Source organism: Ornithodoros turicata, chromosome 4 (assembly GCF_037126465.1).
Source record: "Ornithodoros turicata isolate Travis chromosome 4, ASM3712646v1, whole genome shotgun sequence".
NCBI classification, from domain to species: Eukaryota; Metazoa; Arthropoda; class Arachnida; order Ixodida; family Argasidae; genus Ornithodoros; species Ornithodoros turicata.
The window spans coordinates 82,038,027-82,063,894 of NC_088204.1; the positions used below are offsets into that span (position 1 = coordinate 82,038,027).

General features: G+C 47.5%; 1 protein-coding gene across 1 annotated transcript in view; it reads left to right on the top strand.

Annotated features, from left to right (window-relative positions):
• LOC135392133 (pre-mRNA splicing regulator USH1G-like) overlaps positions 1 to 25,868 on the top strand; it is a 58,591-nt gene that overhangs the window by 29,883 nt on the left and 2,840 nt on the right. Inside the window, exons 2-3 of the mRNA XM_064622821.1 lie at positions 24,689 to 24,860; positions 25,364 to 25,558. Of these exons, the coding sequence (XP_064478891.1) occupies positions 24,689 to 24,860; positions 25,364 to 25,558 (367 nt within the window). The remainder of the gene's footprint in view (positions 1 to 24,688; positions 24,861 to 25,363; positions 25,559 to 25,868) is intronic.

The window sequence follows — 25,868 nt, forward strand, 5'->3', positions numbered from 1 at the left end:
GTTTAACTACATGCAGTAAACTACTGGCCATCACTGGTAAATATACTGCTATTTGCGTCGACGTCAACACGCGCTTCAAGGTTTACAGTGGACGTGTCGGAAACCGGCAGTGGCTGCGACACCACGTCATCCATCGCCGCCTGCCGCGGGAGAGGTCTGGGGCTCAGTCCAGGCTATCGTTGCTCTGACGTCAGAGCTCGACGCGGAAGTGTGTGCACTGTCTCGTTACCCAAGCAGCACAATGTACTGAAAGTCGAGTGCAATAGGGGTGGACGGTATGTGTCTTATCAATGTTCTTTAGTTTCATCAGTCTGTTCAAGGCCTTCCACCTACCCGTCCACCCCTATTGCACTCGACTTTCAGTACATTTTGCTGTTTGGGTAATTACGAAGCATAAAAAATAATTACTTCTTCATAGATACTATGATGTGCAGCGCAATGTGATCATGTAATGAATGTCGTAACTCCAAAGACTTTCTTTTCGTCCATGCGTTTCAGAAAACTTGTATGAAAGGACCCTGTGTTACGAACCCAGCCGAAGACAATGTTATGCCATGTTTACAAGCTGCCATTTGGCGCAAATGTCTTTGAACACGGGGTGCAGAGCGACAATAATTTGAGCGCACGTCGGAGGAGGAAGTGTCTCGCCGACCGGCTACTGTTGTTGCGTTCATCGTCGCAGCTGCCGCGCGTACTAAAGTGGCGCGTGGCGCTGTGTTTTGTAGCGTCGTCTCGTCAACGTCATCGGAGCTTCCATGAACGTTTATGGAACTAAACTCATATGTTGAATTCCAATGGCAGAGTCGGAGCAAGTGTCAGGCTCCGCAGTGGAGCGGCTTGATCTGGCCTAGAGCAAGTGATCCGAATCTGCGACTGGAACACTTCCGCACAACTTGGAGTTAGCGCTGGGTAACCTTCCTTGGTGGATGGCGGCCAGAGACGGAGGAAGAAGAAGAAGAAGATGCTCATGTTCCATTATAACGCCATGTTTTGCAACATCAAGGTCCTCCTAATCTCCTAACGCTGCCCTGGTAATGTCTTATTCTCGCTTCCTTCATGAAACAAAATCGCCAACGTACGACGCGAAATACTAGTCAGCGCGAAGACGCGTTGCAAAGCAGCCATGTTGGCGAAATAGAGACAGGAAATGGGAAGCACGAGCGACAAGTGACACGTCACGTAGAGTTCCGGTTGAATCTGCCTATTTTGGCGGAGCAGTCTGGGTTGCTCCCTGGAGCGACCTTGGCTCGAATGCCGCTCCGAAGCTCCCATTGGAAGACTCCAGAACTGTTCTCAATCTGCCATTCGAACAGACTTGCTCTCGGCGGAGCAACAAAACTTGCTCCGGAGGCGCTCCGAACCTGCCATTGGAATTCAACAATAAATAAATGGAGCGATTCCGTTCAAAATGTCTCTTTTTTTTACGATGCGGAAAAATACATAAATACAAATCTCGACAGGCAGTTGTCACGAGAGTCACAGTTCATTTATTTTGGTCAACTGGTCTGGGTGAGAACGCTCTGTCGCTGCGTAGTCTCAACGGTGGCACGGAGAATTAATTACCCTCCGTGAAGCTACACCCTTTCATTCCTGAATATGGGCGGGAGTCGAACCGACTACTACATGACGCGCTCCAACAAAGAATACTCAACGAGCAGGAACAAATAAGACTCTTCGCAGCAACGAGCCTCATTCTTATGCACGGTAGCGGTTGCTTTTGTGTACATCGTCCTGGACGTGAAATAGAACACTAGATCGCCTGTATATTTCCTCCGACGAAGCACCCCTCGCACTTCGTCCAGCGCTTGACGTCAGCCAACGCCTGCGAACCCTTCTTCTCTTTTCTCTTCTCCTTCTTTCCACGTGCCACGTGACTATGGAATTGTCTGCCCTCATCCATCACCGCAGTTGTAAATCATACATACTTAGTTTAGAACTGCTAGCTCCGCTCACTAATCCTGCTTTTATTTCGTTTGTCCTATAGGAATTAACTTCACCCGCATGCTTCTTCAAGTATTAGCAACACCAGGCAGTTTTTATAATGATAATTTTTCACATTTGTAGCTTCGCGAACTCTTCTTCTTTTTTCTTCGTCGTCGGCTAGAGCTTTCAAGGAGCCTTCCCAATGTTCCATGCTATGGGATAAAGGAAGATTATATCGGACCATATATCGGATTATACCGGAACAGTCCTGATTATATCGGATATAGAAGCATGCTATGAACACACGCGCGATCCGTATAACATTACGTCACTGTATGTATTCTAAAAACCACAAGGCCTTCAGTGCGGGGGAAAACGCAGGAGAAAAAAAAAAAAAAAAGAAACAGAGCACATAAGCACTGAACTATATCAACCAAGTCTTCATTCGTGGAACAGAGCGTGAACCGTTTTTAGATGTCACGTGACCTATCCATCCGGACCAGCGACGCATTTTGACGAAACACCCGTCTGGCGTTTCCGCCCTCTCGTTCAAGTCCCCTTCGATCTGACCCGGTGGCCACACACATAACTACAACGGTAACCGTGATTTCATTTAGATGAAGAAGCTGCGCGTATGCGGTATCTTCCGAAAATGGGGCCAGTCTACCCACTGCCGCCTCGCTTTGAAGCTATTATTACTGCGCCGCCTCAGATGATGATGATGGTGATGATGATGACGATGGCGCTTCCGTGAGCTTCATTAACTCGTTCGGGGCCGAGATCGTGCATGCATGCATGCCTGTACTTGCATAGGATAGGAAAAAAGAAAAAAAAAAAGAAAGAAACCGAAACCGAAAGAATGGGCGCAGATGATACGAGGTGAGGGTCAGAGGTCGTCTGCGTTGGAGCTGTTATTATTTGCCATTACCTCCTCGGGTCGATACGGAAAAAATGGGGTTCCAGCTGTTCCTTGAACATGCTCGTGTGTGTGTGTGTGACGCAGTAAGAGAAGGTATGTGTAACGAGAGGAAGTATGTTCTCTATCTGTTTGGTAAGATATTCTTCGTCTTCCGGAGAAGGTCGCGGATGTGGTATCGTAAAATAAGGCTTTAGTTCTCAGGGTTTTGCGTTTTTCCTGCATGTATGAGTATCACATTGAAGCGATGGCGAAACCCGCTGGCGGGGGTACTTTTAGTCGAAGGTACTCGATCTCTAGATTTATTTTCGCGTTTTTAGCAGCATACCTCCTATAGTGTTGGACAAGCAGGTAGGTACGAACGACGACCCCTCGCCCGTTCAAACACAACGGTCTCGGGTCTGTCTTGCATTACAGCGCTGTTGCTGAAGACTTGCCGGGCGATGTGTTCGAATCGTTCCACTGACTGCACTCCTTCTCTAACCCTTTCCCTGTCTCGTCTCAAAGCCACAGTCGGGATCTTAATGCGGAATAAAAACACGCTCGAAAGTAGACCAGCGAGTTTCAGCCATTCCTTTCTCCGTTCACTCTGACGTGCCAAGAAGTAATAACAGTTATCGAACGACACTCTTGGTGCGTATTGTGTGGCCCGCTGTGACTAATGCATATGGATTGTGGCATCCTTTTCCAAGCAGCATGGGAACAAGGTCGCGTCATTGACATTAATTCCATGGCGAGGAAGGTGCCTAATTGAGTCTCGTTTCGTAGTTGAGCTCGGAAAGTATTTGCACGTTAAATGTGTACAGGCTACAGAGATGTTGCTTCAGAATTCCTGCTCACTTTGACAATCAGCCAAAGAAAGTATAGGAGAGTTGGTCGCACATATATACTGACGTCCAGCCCGGTAAAGTAGTTAATTACGAGTAATTCAGTCACTGCTACTGCGCACTAAGTACTAATTACTAAGTACTATTATGTAATTCTTACTGTAATTGAAATATTTTAGCGACAATACATTTGGAATTACTTTTGCGAGCAATTTGTATGCTACTTGGGTATAACTTGATTTCAAACGTTGGACGACTTTCACTATGCACGCGATTTTTACCCTTTCACGAAAGAGCCGAAGACAAGATTATCGTTTACGCAACACGCGAGCGATTCGATGTGGGGTGGGCAACGGTCAAACTCAGGACAGGACCGACAACGGCAAGCCCTGCATCACCACCACCAGGACAGGGCCTGTTTGTCACCCTGGATCTGTCGCCATCCCAGCTTAAACGAAGACGGGATTCAAGGTGACAACCTAAAACGACTTGAAACGGCATATTTTAAGGATGCAAGGATGAGCTGCAGCTTCTATAATGGAAGGTCACGATAAGTTATCTGGTGATGAGGCTACAGAACGTTTCTTAACATTTCAGTGTTGAAAAAAAAAAAAAAAACAGCGCCGCACCACGGGCAAGAGAATTTGAAGGATACATGTCATCCTGTACATCATATTCCTTAGATGCTCTTAAGGATCTGCCTTGTGTACTTAAAGTCTGCACGATGTCGTCGCTGGGGTGATCTGGAATGTCTCGAGCACATCCGTTTTTAGCTCTTTTTGGTATAGTGATGGGCAGTACTTGAAGTACTACTTTAAGTACATTTCGGAGTACTTGTACTTTACATTTCCAATTGTGTACGTTGTACTGTACTTCACGTTCTTTTCTGTAGTACTTTCCCATATAGTATTCAAACTTGCATGCAAAGACGAAGATTGGAAAACATAAGTAAATTTTGTGCACAGAAGCAGTTTTTTTTTTTAATAAGAAAATGGATGGCTGTCACGTTACGTGCCGTTACGTGTGAACAGCGCGTCTACAAACCGCAGCAAGATTCGTTTAACAATAAGAAATTACAAAGTTTTCCGCGTTAGAAGCACGAAGCAAATCTGGGCAAAGTTAGGGCTGTACGGACGTAGGACATACATTGAAGGTGACGCAGCTTTTAGTATTCATTTCCCCAATCTATAGTTGGATGGAAACAAACAAATATAACAAACAAATAAAAATACGGTGAAAGAGAAGGAAAGCTCACGGGGAAAACTTTGCTAACATCCGCGGCTGGAGTCTGGCCCGAAAGCAGCACGGCAAGGGAGGGGTTCGAGAGCCCTGCGCGGATGAGATTTTTGGCATCCGCATCCGACCCGCATCCGCGCACACGTTATCCGCGTCCGATCCGCATCCGCAGCATGCACAACAGTTTACATCCGCATCCGACCCGCTGAACAAAACGCACCATCCGCATCCGATCCGCAAGATCCTCACGTTTCGAATGACGCGTAAATACCGCATGTTGGTATAATTTCGGATGTCTCCGTGCTCTCACGGAAGGACTCTCGACGACAAGCAAAGTAAAACCTTTCAACAACCGTTCAACAAACGCGATATGGAGAGACTTCTGGAACGCGTGGAACGCTATCTAGCCGGTGCTCGCGAAAGATTACAGCACGCGGTATATCCGCATCCGATCCGCTACCGATCCGCTGCTTTCGCAACCGCATCCGATCCGCATCCGACGTCAAGCCTTCCGCATCCGATCCGCACACCGCAGAAAGTGCTAAATTTTCATCTGAATCCGCAAGTATCTTGCGGATATCCGCTTCCATCCGCGGATGGTGCAGGGCTCTAGTTCGAACCCACCTCCTCAGGATGACCACGGTCTGACCGTGGCATGACTAACGAGTGGATGCCGTATTCAGTCGACTACACCACCGGTCATATCGCCTTAAAAAACAGGAAACCCTTCTACAAGCGGATGTGCGCAGTTACAAATATATATTATGCGAATCATTATCTTCGAAGAAGCACTATCGGACGGCAATCGTAGACACGTGTTTCGACTACTACACGATAAGGAGCTGAGATAAGTAGCGGTCTTTATATGATGCCGTTTTCCGAGTTCACATCCTTCCTCTCTTCCTTTACGGGCGTGAGGTTAGCCTGGCTGGCTACTCCCGCGTTTACTGGCACGCTCGCTACACTTGGGCGACATTGCGGCGAATATAGACGAGCGCTCTGGACGTAACGCAAGAAAGAGTTCGGGGGTTATTATTTCGTCTTTGATAACCTCAATATCCTCTCATGTAAAGATCTTCTCAAAGGGTCTACCATGATGCCGCCGAGAGTTTGCCGCCGAATCTATAGGAAATCTCTTCAGAAAATCAAGTTCTTTCCAAACGGGTCGTTGAGATGGAATGGAATTGGAAAAGACCAACTTTTAAGTCCCGTCCTACAGCACCGCGAAGCAGATGTGGCCGCGTGCGGTGTATGTCCTTGGTCGACTTTAACCGACTGGAATGGTGCCGATATCCCTGCGCAAAGTCTGCCAGAAACCCCAGAGAATATCCCAGACAGCAAAGCCGGTGGATAGATCATCTGCTCATTGACAATAGCTCAAAGGTCACGGTTAAGACTGGGAGGTAGGGGGTTCGAATCTTATACCACACGCTTTGCTGTGCGAAGTTTTCCTTGGGTTTTCAGGCAGTCTTTCCAGGGTGTCTGCACAGTTCCGCCTGATCGAAGTTCGTCCAAGACGGCTAGGTACTATAACCTTCTTGTTTCCCATTCGTTCCTGTTTTAGCGAACTCTTGTATGCCCGTGCGTGGGAGCTCTCCGTTAGCTTGTTGTCATGGTAACTGACGGGTACAGGTCAACGGAACGGTTGCCTGTGCGTCAAAACGCATCAGTGTTGACCAACCTTTAGTCTGTTGAAGCCTAAACATCGGCCATCATAGCCACTGCTGCTTGCACCGAGCAAGTTGCTCGTGATCATCGCCCCTGGTCATACCTATACACTTGCGTAGCTGCTACTTGTAACGCTTTATTAAACTAGAAAGTGGTTGCTGTTGTAAAAAAAAAAAAAAAAAAAAGAGTACAGCCAGCTATATGGCATACCGGAAAGCAGAGCGGTCGAGCGCTGACAGATCTTTCGTCCCACCGTCCCAAACAAGCCTGACGACACACTGTTGCCGCAACCGATGCAAAAGTCAAACACTTTAATTATTGGCATACTCTACTTACGTCATCCATATTGACCCAGCGCTGTCCTCTTGTGCCGCTCCATACCCTATGGTCAAGAGACAATAGATCGGCTTTTATTTCACGCCTCAATTCTCGGTTCGACACAACGATGGCTTTTCATTGGCTCGTTTCCTTTAAAGGTCGCTCACTGAATGGTTGCAGGTGTGAAGTAAGAGTTTTTTTGTTTCTTTTTCTTTCTTTTTTTTTCAGTAGAAGGGCCCATGAATGAAAGTGTGACATTGGGAAAGACAATGGCTTTGGACGCAGGAAGTGCGGCTGGTTAGAGTATAATATAATTGGGCAATGACTTATGAATGTGACAATCGGAGTGTGACTACACGTGAAGGTATGCGAGGTTAAGGTCTCGGGTGTGGTTAGGTTAGATTATAGATAAAGAAAGAAGAAACACATGGAGATGGTCCCAACGTGCTCTGCCTCACGTGTATGTGGCTATTGGTTATTGTGGTTCACGTGGCTATAAATATTATGCGATGCACATTACAGGCAAACATCAGCCTCGTAAACTGACATAAAACAAACCTTATTATTTCTACAAGCACGTTGCCAAGACGACCAAAATCACATTTGGCGACATGTAACCGCGGACATTCCACGGTCACGAACTGTTTTTTCGTGGTACTCCGCTTACAAATCCTGCTTCCAACAGAAACCACCCCACGGCTGTCGCACACCGGAAGTTTTGCGAGGAAGAAAAGCACCAGGTGTTCGAACTCCGTAGATTCGCTATAACGGTTTTTATTCTTTCCTCCAACCTGCGCACCCACCATAGTGCCCCATTCTGCCGTTTCCGCTCGGGTAAAAGAAAAAAAGAATGACACTTCCGCTTGGAAGCAGACGGCACAGCGAAAACGGACACACCTACGGCACAATGCAGACGAACACAAAGCAGTCCCAGATTCCTTTGGGTGGCCCTTTTGTTGGCCTTATCATCATTCTTATTAATTAGATAGGTTCATCTCATTCCGAGATGAAAGGTTTATAGCATAAGCGGAGGTCTGCGTCGTAGCAGACGACGGTTCATTCGCGGCGCAGACGTTTCTCGCAGACGACATCAATGTGGTGGGCGTACGAAGCGAAAGTGATGGAGAAGCACATCCCATTGTTTCCAAATGAAAACGTCTTTCGTAGCTGGCGATATGTCGGGCTCGAAGGGAAAAGTGGGGCCCATATGAATCCGGACGTAATCGGGCTAAAGTGATGAGTGTTTCTCTGTGTGTGCCATTAGCTTTTTGCGGTCGCGGTTTCTGCTTTTAGAAGAGCTCGGATGGTGATTGGCGGGCGGAATAGAAGCTCCGTTGTAGGTTGATGCGGCCTTTGTGCTTTACGTACCTCATTAATCTGTGGGGCGATTGCGTTCATTGGGTTCCTCGCACGTCAAGTTGATTGATCAGTTGATTGGTGACGCAGGAGGTATACGTACGGATTCCTCAAAGGAACTTACGTCGCACACCTGAGCTAATTCGCCTGAGCTAACACACAGCAAGTACACACACATACACACAAAAAAAAAGGAGCGTGCTACACACTTCCTTTTGATTGCGTGTCAGCGCTGCGAAGGGACTGCTGCCATGAACCGTGTACATACGTGGAGAGAGGACACAAGGGTTATTATGCCCTCTGGGCAGACTTCGTGAGAACCTGTACGGCCTCCAAAGCAAAGGAAAGCCCAAGAAGTGAGCACATCCGGTGGTAAGATTCGAACCCACCACCTCCTGCCCCGTCTTCAAAATGATCTTAGAGGTGCCACTAACCGTGTATTAACACGAGCGACATCCTCGCGGAATATTCTAGTGGAAGAAAAAGCGAAAACACTGCTCACAGAGCCGAAGTTCCGACCCGTGTTATTGTTGAGCATTCACACGGTGCGGAATATTGGGAGTGGCGTAATGCGCATTTAGCAGACGACACTTAGCAGACGTCACCGTCATCGTGTTTTCCTGTCGTCTGCTACGGAATATCTTGTGGCTGTGTTGAGCGCTCGCGCTCACGTGACAGCAGAAAGCTATGACGCTTTTCGCATCTTCCTCTTCCGGGGGATGTCGCTCGTGTGAATATGTACACGGTAAGGAGCAGATTCTGTATCCATTCCAACGCGCCGCTGGTCCTTCAAAGTACGGAAGACACAGTTTAAATGTATCTTCAAATTTGTCCGGGCACTCTAACCCTTAAAATTTCGTGTAGAGCAACGCCCCCCAAAAGGGGACCACCACCACCGTCAAAGCCATTGTCCCTCGATAACTCTCACAAATCGCTCCCTTACGACATATTGTTTTGGCAACATGCTGTAACCGTTCAATATCCACGTGAAAGAATGGACCCGTTTTGAAGCCTGGATGAAGGGCAAGGATGCATGCACGCGGTGTCAGTGTCCGCCGTTGTAGACATATCCGGTTGTCCGTATATTGACGCCTTCGTCATTAAGAGGGGCATCCGCTGAGGCGAGAAGCCCTTGGAATGTCCACACAATGGAACCAATATAGCGGAACGCTTCCCAGGCTGAATGACCTTCAATGTGCGTTCGCTTTCGGGAATCATCTCAAAGTCTATACATCCGTTGCATCTTCAAGAAATATGTATATCTTCGGTACCTGAGACCTTATATGCAGAAGAAGAGCGTGAGAATGTAGCTGGATGCCGTGCTCACAAGCAACCTTAGGGAAACAGGAGAATGTGGGTTCGAATCCAACCGATGGGGTCTTTTCTTTAGCTGCTATATTTATCGAATCTTAGCTCGGTTTTTACGCCGAGAGATTATCTTAAAAAAATAGCTATTGATATGTTTTTGGGGCGTTAGTAAACATCGAGAAGTTATTTCTCAGCTGCACCTGCAGGATTTGAACCCATGAACCCACGAAAGAAATCACCTCACGCCATCGGGAGTCAGGTGGCAATGCTTCCGCCGCTGATTGGCCGATGCACGAGCAACTTCTCGAGTTTTCGGTCGGGATGCGATTCCGAGCAACTCGAGTTGCTGGAGGTTGCCGATGTCTGCCGGCAGGCCAGCAACTCGAAAATTGTTGCTGGAAAAAGTTACCCCGTATGAACGAACTGCTGATGAGCATATATAGTAGGGAAGGGACATTCTTCGTGCGAGTTTTCTCGCCTCTTTCACATTCCCCCTTTCTCATCCCGAGGTAGCGAAGTTCAGAGGTTTGCTGAGATTTGAAATCGACCGCCATCTTCCGCGAGGGATGGTAAATACAGTTATCCTTATCACGTGCACGCTAAGAAACTTCAGGTGGGCAAACTGATGTCGTCGCTGTTGATCATTTTTGTCTCTCGACACAAATCCGCCTGTTATCGTACCTCGGTCTTGGCGACAGAGATTTTCCAGTGGTGCTCGTAGCCAAGCCTTTCTTCGCCGTATATCAACGCAGAATTAAAAAGGAAACTACGTAGATACAGCATAACGTGATGTCACAGGTGGTCGACAAAGGCAACACCACCTAGACAGTCTTTCAAATAAGAGTCAGAATTCGTCTGCTATATTGCGATCCATCCTTCTGCGAATTCAAGAACCCGCAAATGATTGCAGCTCACCTGGAACCTGCAGACCTAATATTTAGACAAAAAGTGCGAGACGCTTTCCAGAAAATCAGTTTCGAGAAAGATTTGGTACCGTTTTGCGCTTTATCTGCAAGTTTTCCCATTTAGTATACGCGGGGACGTTCAATCACAACTCGCAGACGACGGTGGTTCGTCGGCGTGGCCACGACCGCTGAAAGCACGTTCGTGATTGGCTACGGCCGTTGAAAACACGATCCTCATTGGCTGACTCCTAGTTGTTACGTCACGTCAACGAGCAAGCAGGCTTTCTCTGCTTTCTCTGTCTAGGTGGTGTCGACAAAGCGAGCGGTTTTGACTTAGAATACGGGGGTACCTCCTGTATGCTCGTGTATACCACTCGTTTCGAGTGTACGAAACGGGCCGTCTCCTTAATGAATAATTAATTTTAATTTGACAAACGACTTTTCAGATTGGGAATCATTAAAATTCGCGTTAATGCGAGGCGCAAAATCCTCGAACGAATTCTAGCGCGTAGGATACGCAGGCTCCATAGGAAGCAAGACTGGCGGAACTAAGCAACGTTATGGCAGTGAGTTTAAAACATCCGTCCTTCTGCAGTCAATGAAGTGTGACGTCAAAAGGAAAGTGCATTCCTGTAACATCGTGCAGCACGCGAACTTAACGCCAATTAGAAAGTAGTATTAGGAGAGACGTGATTGGTTGAGCCGTCACGGTGACTTCGTGACCCACGATCTGTGTCAGACGATTCACGAATATACAATTGCATTTCAGAATCGATAGATTCGTGAAGACATCGAACATGATCAGTTACGTCATTTCTGTCCGAGTCATCTTCGTTGTCTCCAGCCTTGAAGCACTGCACCGACTTTCTTCCGAGCACTTTTTTATTGCGGTTACAGCAAAGTTTTACGTCTGTATAGACTTATTACGACATTATAATGCGGATAAAACATTCGCTTCGGAAGCTCGAAGCTTACGCTGAACACTGGAAGGTGATGTGTTCGAATCCTACCACCGGCTACATCGTCTACGGTTTTGCACCGGATTTGCGGCAAACTTTCCAGACGGAAGTCGGCCCATTGCGCGTACTAGCGTTCTTGTCACCTTGTTACGCTCGCTTCGCGGAAACAGATACATGGTACTGCCATGGCGACCGCTTGAAGATGGCGGATATCACAATATTGTCGACAAACACGATTTTACCACAAAGAGGTCCGTGGCTATATATTTAACGCCTGTGCATGGGGGGTAATGTCTGAATCTGCTCGCGGTTGCTGGACAGACAGAAGTGGGCATCGTCACGATTATAGAACAAAAAAATGGATGGAGCATGGAAGATGAAGAGTGGAGATGCGTAGTGGGTTGCGTTAGTCTTGCTCTTTGCACTCCACGACGGACTAACGCCTGTTCATAGGGGGGGAGGGGGGTAATGACGCCTGTGCATACAAAGCGCTATTGACACACACAAGACCAATCAGACTCGACCTCACGCCTATCTCATTCGACATGATGTTCATGCAAGGTGAATGTAATGTAATGTCAAAATGACCTCGTCGTCACTCACATCCTCCCTTTCTTTAATTCTTTTTTTTAATGATATTTGTAGAACATTCTGTTTTATTTGCGTTTCTTTTCAAAGGCCTCATGAAGGTCTACAAAGGGGTCTTCGGCCCTCGAGGAGACTCATTATTGCATTTCACCAAAATTACCGCCACCAATGGGGTCGCCCCTGGCGATGAAACTCCCCTTTTATCATCAGTAAAATAAAGTTGTTACAAGCCGCACCGAAACCCCACTATGGATATCTCGAAGCTCCGACCATATACATAGCATCATAAATACAACGTTCGATAATCGGCACCACCATGCACTGGACCGTGTGTTGCCCTTTGCAAGCACAGATGACGCGATGACTATCCCAAGAACAGTACAAGCAAAAGGAGCCAAGCAGAAGCTCTTCCCAGATGTAGGCGATGGTCTACCTGGACCGTTTCTTTAACAATGGAAGGGAAGCACACAGTATCGCCATGGATGTGCTATAGAGCTAACAATCATAAGAGAGGTGAATTATATGCCCTGCAAGTAAGCGTGCCCCGAAATTTGCTGCAGCGGGAGTAGGTCACATTTCTGCCTTCTTTTGGCGCCTCTCTCTATTGCGGTCAGTGAGCCAGTCTCGTAACGTATACTGCAAGGAGTTACAGCTATTGTTACTATCTTTGGAAGGTAATTGCGGATTTATTTCTTGCGCAACTTGCGATTTAGTTACAGGTATCGAGTAACCCACGCGGTATATACGAGTGGGAGTTCTGGAGACTGGTCTTCAATATATCTCACTTTCTTATTTTGTTCTCGGGGTTGGGCTTCCCAAATAACTTCGGACCTTTGTAAGGAAGAACCCCGAAACTCCTTGAGGTTATGTAAAACGTGGTTTCAGTTTCATCAATGGACAATGAATCTAAAGACGCGTTGTACCCAGAGGCTGAGTGTGGGTTGATTCAGATTCAGACTCAGATTTTATTTATGCACAATAAACGATGTATACACAAAGTAACAACTGGATTGCGACGTCAAAGCCTGTAAATCCAATCCATCTAACACAACACACAAAGGTGCATTTAACGAAACAAAATAAATGAAGTAGGGTACAGCACAGCTTACATAGCACACTTGACGCTAATCTATTTCTGAGTTGTTTTTGTGACTATGTCGATCAACGGCCGAATGGACACCCGCCTCCAGAAACGTCTGCATGAAACAAGTTCCACAACGCTTAACATTGTACGACAGCCTATCTGGCCAATTTTCTATTCCGAAAAGTGAATATTAAATAAACGAGTTTTATAATTTACCATTCGTGCTGCAGCTGAGGGAGCACTAGCGGCAAAAGCATCACCGTGACGTAACCCTCGTACGCCAATCAGAAGTGAGTGCTCAGTCGACTGCCTTCGCAGACGGTTGTTTCCGAGCTCTTCTGCTCCGCTCCTTTCAGACGACCGCCGCCCAGGCTGCCCCCTTTGTCGAAGGCATGCCACGATTGGTCGGTTACAGAGACTCCTGTTTAGTGTGTTTTTCCCCAGTCTCAGGGTTCGTTATGAAGATCAATGATGTTGCCTCGTTTCTCCTTGTGCACCATACAATGCACCGTGCATGCAATGTGACGTCACGTTTGGTCACGTGATATTGCAAAACATATTGCCGCACCGGAGACACAGTATAGTAAAGCATGCCGTGAGTTGTTGCTGTTAGTGGTTTATCCATAATCCCAAGCACCGAGGGGTGTTGGAAAAAATGGGGGGGGGGGTCAATATTATATAGTTACGTCATTACTGCTTAACATACCATTAGAGAACTGATGTTCTGAGGCTGGAACAACATAGAAAGGACAAATACATACAAAGCCTCAAATTGCATATACCATACCATTCCCATAAGTAGTTGATAAGTAGGTGGTGCAGGTCAGCGCGCACATTGCATGATGCATAAAGGTCCGATGGCGCACGCACTGCCTCATAACTGGGATAAATGCAACATTCAGCCGTATACGGTGAAGAAGAGATACGTAGTGTCGCGGAAGGCATATTCACGAAAACTACAATCTGCGTGGGATTTTCGGTACCATTGTGAGTGATCAACGAGGAATAACATACCAGCATAGTTTCGGAATCGATATATGGGCGAAAGTGACCTTCCCTTTAATAACGCCGCACTAAATTAACCCGGATAATTTAAAAACAACAAATACTCAACAAGAAGGAAGAGCCACGCTGTAAAAGTGGACACAAAGTATCGAAAATGTCGGCGGATGTTTCTGTTATCCGTGCGTATTTCCAGTCTTACGTCGCAGGATAACTAGGATCGCGAGCGGCGGTCTGTGGAATAATATTTTCTAATAAGGTAGTTTTAACGTGCGCTAAAATCCCTGCAGATTGCGCACGAAGACGAAGACGACGTGTCTAGACGGCTAGTAACCAGACAAAAAGTTGGTGGCTCCCTCGCCGGGTTCGAACCCACAACCTTAGAGTTACCACGGGAGTTACTAAGAGTAAGAGGTCACGTTACCGAGACATTTACCGAGATCGCTTTTCTTGTTCTTTCTGTTTCTTTTTTTTTATGAGCTGTGGCTGCTATTTATCGATTAAAAAACGTTGAAATGACTTAGAACATGCGTTACATTTACAACAAGTATATACCAATGCAAAATGGTAAAGACAGATCGAAGGAAAATTTTCCCTAGCAAAAGGGGGTAGCTTGCCGTTGTTGGCCGCACTCAAGTGGGCATCGTCACGACTATAGCAAAAAAAAAAGGAAAGTGGGTGAGGGAAGTTGAGGACTTCAAAGTGATGCAAAGCAAAAGCAATCAGCTGCTCCACAGGAAGCAGACGAATAGAGAATTGAAGGGAAGGAAGCTATTCCTCTTTGGCTTCGAGTGGCTCTGCAGCAGACAGGAACAAACGAAAGGGAGGACGTCAAAGATTATTTACTCTTCGCAATCCCCGTCCAGCTGACACCCTCCATCAAGTCAGCTTCATTGTCTTCGCAGCGTTCTCACTACGAGACCAGGGCGACGGAACACAACTGCTGATGACACCAGTGGTGATTTCGAAAGTCGACCTTGAGAGCGGTGTGGGAGCGCAGAAAAAACTAAATGGCTTGTTCAGTAGACCGTGTGCGGAGGAAGGTTATGATGGAGCCGCTGGTCTATATATGCCTTTTGTCCGTTTTTTTTTGTATGGCAGCGATCCACCAATCGTGGGAGGAGAAACAATACGCTTCACGTGAACCGGTTTTCTCTCGTTTTTACATTCTGCGTACTGTGTAGGCTGGTTTCGTACCGTTCTGCTTTGGGGTTTATTTGGTGATGTACGGGTTTGTGAGCCGGTGAGCCAGGAAGAAAAAAAGAGTCGGCGTTCGATTCGTGACTCTGCGTAACCTGGGAGTGACCGAGGGACTCCGCGGTTCGTGCTCCGGTTCGTGGAGTAATTTTCCCCAACCGCTGTAAAACAGCAGACAGACAGGTTGTGTTGGCGGCGTAGTTTAATAGGGTGCCTCAATATTAGCTCCCTCTGCATATAGGGTGAAGACAACTGCGTCGTCTGCTACGAATTTCCGCCATCTTGACTCCCATGCACAGCGCGCGACGCGCTCACAAAAGTACACGCGTAGGCACACACACACACGCGCGCACACACACACACACACTACAAATAACATTTGGGAGTAGAGTAAACACAAAGCAGATGAGATTTGAAAAAAGTTTGCGAAATCGGTACACAGCGTTCATGCATGGTAAGCGTGGGAGTCAACATGGCGGCTTTGCGACATTCGCTTCTACAAAGGGTGACTGCGCCCTACACAGAGGGAGCTAGTATTCAGGCACCCTATAGTTTAACGGCTCAGGGCAACACCTGGTGGGAAATAACCCCAGCTTGTCGAGCAACAATGATTATGTTCCCGACTGGCTTGCTGCTCATGATGACTACGTAGCCGACTTCTTTTGTTTTAGACACAGTGTTGCGCGCATGCAATGTACTTTTGCCGCCGTACTTGACGAGCAATGCGCAGTTGGTGGTCACTTCGACATAGTGTTGCCCGTAATTACCAGTTTTAATTTTGTAATGAAAAAAGTATGAACGCAATGGGAGGAAGGCAAATTTTGACGCACGAGTACTGAAGGCCCAGGCTATATCGGATAAATTTTCTGATATTGCAGCTCTACTACTTTACAGTATACCTTTAAGCGACTGCTGGAATCTCAGCACGCGACATGACATACCGTATGCCCTCTGGGCGTCGAGGGTATACGTATAAATAAATAAATAAATAAAATAAATATTTAGCATCCATCACTGAGGATGACGCGTCTAAACAACTCGTATCCTTCCACTTAAGTGGGTGCATGGCGTCCTGTGAACCGGTTCGAACAGCAACCTTGGGGGCGGGCAGGTTACCTGGTGACGTTTTTCGAGTCCTCGTTTACAACAACAACAACGTATTTACAACGTAAAATGCTCGCATTTGCATGTAGGTCGCTGTAGCCCAGCTATAAGATGCGCGTGAGGTGCATGGTTACCAGTAAAGACGTTGTTGGAGTAGCACTTAGACTACCGGCAGAGACACTTCAACCTTCCGTGATGCTCATTACTATAGGAGTAAACGCTATTCATTCTACTAAATATTGCATCAACTCAACGTAACACTAAAGACGCAACACCAAACCTCAAACTGAAGTAACTACAACATTTGGTTAACTCAAAACAGACGTACCGATACAGATAAAGCCTGTATAGGCCTTGTAGGCCAGCCTTGTTGGCTAGAAGTATAAATAAATAAATAAATAAAATTAGTACAGACAGGCCAATGCTGGTGGAGGAACTCCATAATGAGGAAAGCCTGATGACCGTGTCGTGTGTTTTGAACACACGTTCAATATCTGTTCGCCGGCCGGTATATTCGATACCTATTGTTATTACATTTACCAACATTTTACACTGTTTGACACTCGGCAGCGATCCCATATGACAATGATGGCAGTCCGTGGCTTTACGTCGTGAGGCAATTAGATCGACTACCAAAAACGTCCTCCCCGGATTTTGTTTACGAGCAAACAGAAAGACGGACAGACACGGAACACTATACCCATAATACGCGCTCTTGCTATGCAATGTATTAATCCATCACGGGGCAGCATCTTATGATTTTCGTCTTCTGCGATGCGTGCTGCTTCATGGCATGCATCATCGAAGGCTTTTCCTCGATAATTATAGACACGTCCACTAGTACATGACTTTGTTTATACTCAACGGGGCCTCGCCAAGCGTAAAGGGCGGCTTTGGAGCTCCAGCTGCGAAATGTACAGATATTACGGTGTCAAAACTGAGGCACCCGTCGATTGATGAGTGGACGTTATCCCTCTTGTAAACTTTGACGCGCGTTCAGCGGGGCTTATTTTCGTCCCCAACATCGCATCACGCGAAGTCACTATTGCAGCTTAGAACCATAGAGGCAATCGAATTGTCTCTTTCCGGCCTCCTACGACTGTTGATCGTTGCCCCGTTCAAACAGTTGCGAGGTCTGTCGACAATTTATGGCGCTGTTCAAATATGCTTCGCAAAGAGTGGCCTCTTCTGAAGCTGAAGGAGCGAGAAAGATATTTTGACGAACGTTGGCAGCTTTTATTTTATATTTGTGGACTGAAACGACATTATGAAGAAGGTTAGTGGTTGCATTTGGAGGACAAAGTGCTTCCTGTGTGGCCATTATATCGATGCCGTGGAAGTTTAGACGATATTCGAAGGTGTACAGCAGTAGAGCTGCAATCTCAGAAAATTTATCTATGGACTTTTTTCACATACGCGTCGTATCTTAGCGGCTCTCCAACAAACAACTCTCGGCGCGCGCCAAAACAAATCCACGTGTGTAGCACAAAGGACCAAAAACCGGTCAAGTGTGAGACCGACGAGACCGCGCCGTTCGTGCGGTTTCCCCACTTCTGTCGTCCTCATACCGCGCCATCTAGTGAAGACGGAGATAACCCTCTCCAGCGCCTCAAAGTCATGCGCATGCTCATAGACCGTTGTGAAAAAGGTCCATTCGATAGCCTGAGCCCACCCCCACGTCACAATTTTCGTCCCAATTGAGTTTTTTTTTTCTAAAAAAATGGAAAATTACCGAAGTTGCCGCCATCTGCGCATCGCTCGCCAATACACCACTTCAGAAAATCCCAGAGAGCGTAGCGTCGCTTTGAACTATGGGAACTTGCTGATAACAAAGGAGGAGAAGGTCTCCAAACTGTTTCGGTTCCTTCTCTCTCGGCCGAATGTCCACGATGAGTCAAGGTCAGCGCAAACGAAACGTAATGGGCAGTTCTCCCTTCCTCATTCCGGTAATCTCCCAGGATGCAACGCGTTTGCAGGGAGCCCTGGGATTTTCTGAAATCTTCTATAGCGGCAGAACTACATTACGTAAATAAAAGAAGTCGGCTACGTAGTCGTCATGAGCCAGTCGTGAACAGAGCCCCGAGCCGTTTCACCGGAATTTTTGATAGCAGATTAAAAACATTCATCGTTCCCTGTCTCACGTATAACTTGTTGCGCTGGGTTGACAAGCAACAAGCAAACTGTTAAACATAACCTGTCTGTCTGTTGCTTTACGCTACATTTAATACAGTGTGGTGAGTGTCATCGAGTATGTCAAGTCGTAAGCGCTTCCCGTTCGTATGTGTACCTCGAAACCACTAAGAAGCGGCCATTGGAGCGCGCGAACTTTAAATATAACGCTAACGATCGCTATGTTCAAGATAGAGGCCCAGAGTGGATATGTTCGTATCTTCCTGAACGAGATCTCGTAGTGTTAACGAGAGCGCCATGTCGACGTGGCCTGCAGCACACCTGACCAGCAATCAGAGAGGTGTGGATTCGATGACTATTCGTCAAGTGCCCTCCTTGATGCAAAAAAAAAAAAAAAAAGAACCACCGGGTTGCAGTTCTGCAGTATGAACCACCGAGGCCGAGCCCCTTACGGATGCTATTCCAAGATAATCATATATTCCTTCTTTTTCTCTCTTTCTACCATATACTTTGAAGTCTCACCTTTCCACAGCAGAGTATGGTTTTTGAAACATGTCCCCGCAGGCGCAGCTGCACCCGGCCACATCTCGTCTTCGTCGACTCACCGCGACCCTGTGATTACTGAAGCAACTACTCGCTATAGGGTTCACTGGAGATCCCGTAGTTGCTTGCTTGTAAGGGTGTTTTCTGTCCAAGTCCTTCCGGCGTATTGTTTTACATGAACCGGATTGTTCTTCTTGTGCGCGGGTGGCTTGCAATGACCACTGAGGTGTTACGTGCTCTGCCATGGGTGAAGTTCACCACCTCGATTTCGTCACGTCGGGCAAGAAGCGAGGCTAAGCGATGGAACTCAGGAACCATGACCTCGAATGTGCGGATACGATCTTGGAGGGAGTCTCTTTTCACCTTGCAGGGGTTGGGGGAGCAATACACCTCTCTCTCTGTTTGTAAACAAATGACGTCATAGTGTTCGACAGCGCCACCAACTTGGTAGAGTTGAACTACGCTCGAAGCTACGGGCGAACAAGGACTCGCCCGAAAGCCACGGTCTTGAGGGGATTACGATGGTCCCTGAAAAGGACGCGACCTTCGGTCCTACTTTTCTTTCAATTGGAGCCAGCGAACAAGTGCCAATTCGTCGAACCCAGCCCTCCCCCTTCCGATTTGTTTCGGTTTCAATCTGTCTATCAAAGTCATGATGACGCTTCTCGGGTAGAGGTCTATTGTTTGTGCTGTGGGCCTCAGTCGTCCTGACTTGTAACGCGTACTGGCCCAAAGCTTGCGTGTTCGAACCCCGCCGAGGGCGCCACCAGCTTGACCTTCCTTGTAACAAAGTAAGACATCTCCAATGGCGACTTCGCGTGGTCTGCATTTCCTAGCAGCTTTCTTCACCAGAGGGGGGGGGGGGGGTATACGTTTATTCCGTCTTCACCCGATTCTGAGCGTTCTCTTGGTTAAAATCACGCGTGTTCTCGTGGCGCTTTCCCAGTGCCAGAAATTTGCATGCTTTTTGGGCGGCCTCGATACAACCTGCCAGCGAGTTGTCCATATATCCGGTGTCATAACACCCGCACGCCGAAGTTAGGTGGGGTTGGCAGACGACGGAACCGGAACACGAGCGACCGCTACGCCCCTAGCGTGATCCAAGCGACCAAAACCGCTAGCTTCCGGGCACCTATGTTCTGGTGAAAGCTGTCACGTGACCTGCCACCCGTGTTGCCACATTTTCACCAAGCGATTTCGCCATAAGTGAAGTCTTACACGTCACTAAGGACGAAATTCTTGAGGATAGGGGGCATCGTCGGCGAAACCCTTGAGGAACACGGGAGTTGCTGAGGCATGCAAGGAATTTTCAATGAAATGCTCGTGGACTACATGGAGAGTTCCTGGTGGATTCATTGAGGAACACGGGGAAATTCTTAGGGGAACTCTTCAGGAACATGAATAATTTGGCTTTTCGAGAGCATGAGGTATTGTTACTGGCATTGTTGCGAACCATGAGATATATTCTGCGAAATTCTTGAGGAACATGGGGAACTCCTGCGAAGGATTGTTGGAGACCATGAGAAATCTTTAGTGGAATTCTTTAAGAACACGAGGCATCGATAGTGGAACTTGTAGGCGCAAGCACACATGAAGAGGAAAAGAACAGAAGACTGAAGAACAGTTCCTTCACTTTTGTGGATATCATCAGATCCCATTTTCGCCACCATTTTCGCGCGTACCCTTTCTCATTCACTCTCTCTAAGTGCCACGATACTTCCCGCAAAGTCCTTCACCAGATTCAGCCACATTCGTCGCAGGCCACAGTTACATACGAGCGATCCATCCGTGCTTCCATAACGATATACGGCGACCGCAGGTTAATCATTCCAGCCACGTACATTTTTTTCCACGTTACTTTCTCTTGTTTTTTACACCTTGCGTGGAACCGGAAAAGCGACCAAAGCGTGAGCATTCGGTTTGACCTTTCAATCACGATCACACACATCCTCATCGTCCGCCGCACGGCCATTGAACGAAACAAAGAAGTTGCGCAACCACATAAAAAGATAAGATAACAGTGATCGTACATCGTATACAATTAGTGAAAGTGGATTGAACAGAAGAACGTCTTTTAATCCAGTCGCGCGGCCTACAAAAGGATGTGGCCACGTGATCTATACTCTCGGGCTCATGGCAAGTGCTTGGAGCTCGCAGCGTTTACTCGCCGATGTCTTCCGAAACCGGAAGGTGACCCCGGTTCGAATGCCAACACCGACTGCGTTGTCTTGCTCTAGCAGCAGCGTGCCGCCTGGTGGCAGACAGATCGCTCGGGAAATAGGTGTCCTCTGCTGTGGCATGCACTTTTAAAAGCGAGCGCAAATATCGAAGAAGCATAGACTTGTTCTCGTCTTATTCGTCGTCTTGTGGCTGAATGGTACAGCGTACATGCACTCGTTGGTGGTGACTTCAAGGTCCTGCAAAAAGCTGGGAGGTGGTAGGGTCGAATGCTACTGCTGACTGTACAGTCTGGGGTCGTCCCTGCGTTTTGCGGCAAACTTTAGAGGACGGTTCTCGGCACAGTGCCCCCTGAAGTCTGCCCAGGACGCACATTGACCGCCCCCCCCCCCCTGCCTCGTTGCTGCTATCCATGTCCGTTTTCATCTGCCCACTTCTGTATACCGGTCATACCACCAGTTGCTTCGCGGTGGTAAAACGGAACGAAATAAAAGTTAGAAAACCGACGTGACCTCCCGTTGTCCATGTTTGCTCCGTGAAGTGAGTGGATTGTGTCCTCCTCCTCCTCCAACAGACCGTTTAGCGCTTGTTTTTGCGTTGACGATCTTGCATGTCGTGTACTACAATAAGCGAAAGTCGACAATGGAGGTCTTTCTAGTAAAGCGGGCCCACAAATGGATGCGCGCGTGATCTCCAACCCATTATGCGATGTAAAAACAAAGCGCCCGTGATTTATTGGCGTAGCATCATTTTCTTTCGTTGTTTTTGTGCAGGTATCTGTGCCACTTTGTGAGAGAGAGTACCAAGGTTGTCGACATTTTTGCTCGTGTAGCTGCTCACTGTGATTTTCCAACGCACAGGCGAGCGAGGCCAGTTGACCACCGGTTCTCACGTAGTTCCGGATTGGCGAGCGGGCGATTCAGCGAGTTTGCGCCACGCTTGTGAACCGTAGACCAGTACTGGATTCGGAGAAGGACGCGAGGGATTGTGGGTGGCTAACTTCGTGACGTTTCGACGCTAAAGATTGATCGGGGTGACGGGTTGTCAAGGTTATGATGCATGGCACGTTATCCGACGTTATCCGTGAAGAACATCCACGGAGAACGAAAGGTTGACAAGGTCGGAAAGGGCTGGCCTGTTTTTTATTTTCTTTAAACTAATGTCGTGGATATAAATATGAATAAATGAGCCAAAAACAATGCGAAAACGAAAAGTAGCAAACTGAGTCCTGAATGAGTTTACTTAGTGACTCCAGTAGCGAACGAACGAGCTGTTTAATAAATGAAAAACTATTCGTACGAAATTCAAATAACTCGGGCGGAAAAAGGCGCTCTACGCCGCCTTGTTTGGGCATTGGAGGCTTATGTTCGTAGCCTGCCTCAGCTAATACTTAGAGGAAGATGAGGAATGTCAACTTTGCTTCGTGAGAAGAACAGGGTTTTATTTGTGGCTAAAAGACAGTCCCAAGAATGTCCACTTCTTTCTCGTCCTGTATCAACTAGGCCAACGTCGCTTGTCTTTAGTGTATACTTTTAGTTTAGCCTACACTGTATGCGTATTTACGAACACATTGTTTTGCCTCTACTGGTGAAACATCTCAATAATCACCAAAATAAAGTAGTAATACTTAGTTGTTGTTACGAATACATTTCAGTGTAGATCATACAAGGTCACCCCCAGCGCTCCTATAGCTGCTTTCCTTTCTTTTTCTTTTTTTATTTTTTCTTTTTTTCCCAAGAGACACCCAAGACGTCTTCAACGCACCCAAAAAAGGAGCGTAACTGAAATGGTAGAATCCATTTTCCGCCCGCTAAATGATAGTACCCTGGCCACGCTTTTCAACTCGCTTCAGCGGAAGTCATAGGTATCTGGCCGCTCCACGCACCACGCAACAATGGAGGAGCCCCGAAAAATCCATTTGCCGTAAACCTTACAGAATACAGCGGGAGGAATCGCACAAAGAACATCCTCCTTCATCGCGCACATTTCAAAAGTACTGCCATTCGCAAAGTGCGTTGGCACGCAACCCCCACCCTTCGAGCTTGTTCTTTATTATTATTATTTTTTTTTGTGTGTGTTTTTTTACCGCTTTCCGAAATCGACGTCAGAATATTATTGACGGGAAACGTTCTTTTTTTTTCCTCTCTCTTTTTTTGTTTGTGGTTTATTGATATACATGTTGAAGCTTTTGTGAATGGGTTCGTTGGAATGCGTTTGCTTATGCTGCGGGAGTGACTTTGACTCTCTGCTAGTGCCGGTTCCAGTCGATGCACGCTCGTTGTTCTCTATTGGTACCGTACGTACGTACGTACATGTAGAAATTTCGGAATGTTTTGGTCATGTCCGTGACTTCTTTTTCGCTTCCGTGTTTTGAAGGTTATATAATAGGACAGAAAGAATTTCAATGGGGTTGTCTCAGGACGAGAGGCCGTCGATGTTTCGAAAGGAGACTGCTCTTCCCCTGAACGCCCAGAAGAAGAAGAGTCGCTGTTCGAAATATCGGCGGTTCGCTGGATTTTCTACCCTTCTACATTCACATATGTGGTTCGTTACATCATGTACGACTTCCTATATCCAAGATGTTCACACTATGGCCCGCTTAAAAATTAGTACGTATATCGTCAACGTAGCAAAGGCAGAATGGTAGGCCTGCGAAGACTCGCTGCTGCATGCGGCACTCAGCAGCAGCGAGCAACTTTACTCCCGCCACCGTACTCTGTTTCGGTGGCGGCACCATAACAGAGCAGAAATGGAGGGCAAAATGGCATAAGTGCGGGCTAAGCTGCATGTGGATTATCCATGATTGGGGAAGCCTGAGCCTGGGCTCATAAAAGGACGAGGAGACAAATGGAAGGGCAGTCCGCAGTGCATCCTTGACGTTGTCTTTTTCTGCAACCTGGCGTCCATTTCAACTGTCCAGTGTAAGTGGACGCTGGGTACAACGTGCTGAAAGATGCATCCCGATGCTGTCGTTGTCGTCGGTGCGGGGCAGTGCAGAGACGTCCTTGCAGGTAACGTCGTTGAGGCGTCGGTAGTCAACGCAGAGTCGGAGTGTTTCGCTTTTTTCAACGCAATTAGCGCAGCACATGGGCTACTAGATGGCCCAATGAGGCTGCTTGATTGGCGGGGTGTCCCTAGCGTCTATGACATGCATAACGACAGTTGTGAGCCCCAGATAAGGATAAGGATCGCCCCTCGATGCATGGGTATAGCAGGTCTCGCTGTTTTTGAACAAATATATGACGGAGCATGATGGACGGACGACATGATGACCGATGACTGCCATATTTCAAACATATGACCGCGAGAAAGACTTGATGCGCTAAAAGAAGTGTGCAGGTTAGAATCCTGGCGCCGGCGCACAGTATCTTTTTTTCGTCATTGCTCTATCCCGACTTGAAATGTCTCTTGCCATACTAATACATTGGCTCCTGCCCATTTTCCAGAGGTGACCCCGACAAGTGTGACCACTATGGGAACACGGCATTGCACTGTGCAGCGGCCAACGGCCACATCAACTGCGTCTCTTTTCTGGTCAGCTTCGGCGTCAACTTGTGGGCCCTGGACAACGACTTTCATACTGCCAAAGACATCGCCTCCCTCAACCAAAGGGAAGAGGTAAGAGCTCTTTCTGCCTGGAACACGCAAGCGTGCACCTTTTGGCGCGATTTGTGCTTGTAGCAACACGTCGGCGTCGAGTCTCGCGCGCCTGTCTGCGGTGCACGCGGGGCCAAGGCGAAGTAGAGAATAACGCGACGCCTATGTTGTAGCGTTTTAGCAGAAAGACTGAGGAAGGGCCCAGTCACTTAGTTGCGTAGCTTTGAAAGCGAATGTTGAGGATTAAATAGTGTGAAAGCATAGCTCACAAAAGCTCGGGCACGACTCAGACCCGAGAACTATTGACCTGGACGTGAGCCCGGCCCAAGCCCGCAGTTAAGACGACTTTCTGGCCCGATTTCGGCCCGCTCACCGGGCCGGGCTTGGGTTTTCGTGGCAGGCTGGTCCGTTGCACTGCCCAATATGCAACAACACGTACGTCGTTCTTGAAGCAACTTTCAATAAAATTTATCATTGTTTTCTGGACAACTGTCTTCTTTGGCCTCACTGTGTTTCTGTTGCAGCTTCTGCGGTTCCTGGACCAGGCCATATCGAAGCAAAGTGCACTAAACAAGAAGCTGGTGCAGAGGCTGAAGGAGAAAGCGCTGAGGGACGCCGAGAAGCGACAGAAAAGCTACCAAAAGCTCACCCGGAAAGCGGCAAAGAAGGCAGAGAAGGACGAGAAAGTCCTTGAAAGACAGCGCCAGAAAATGACCAATGTACGAGCATATCTACACATTGAATGTGTCTTATAGTGCACAGTAACGCAACTCGTTGCCGTATATATACTATTGGCTTTTTTTGCCGTGTAGACAACCATCGTGGAAGCTATTGGAGTGTGGTTTCAGTGTAGACCAAGTCAGAAGGGGTAAATTCAGTACAGCACACGGTTCCTCAGCATAGCCAACTAAAAAACAAAATGAAACGGCCGCATGCATTCGTACGTTCGCGTGCTCTTTATAACGCACTTGTACAACCGCCGTCAGACTTAACCGTAACACGCGATTGCGTGTCAGCGGCGTATCTAGA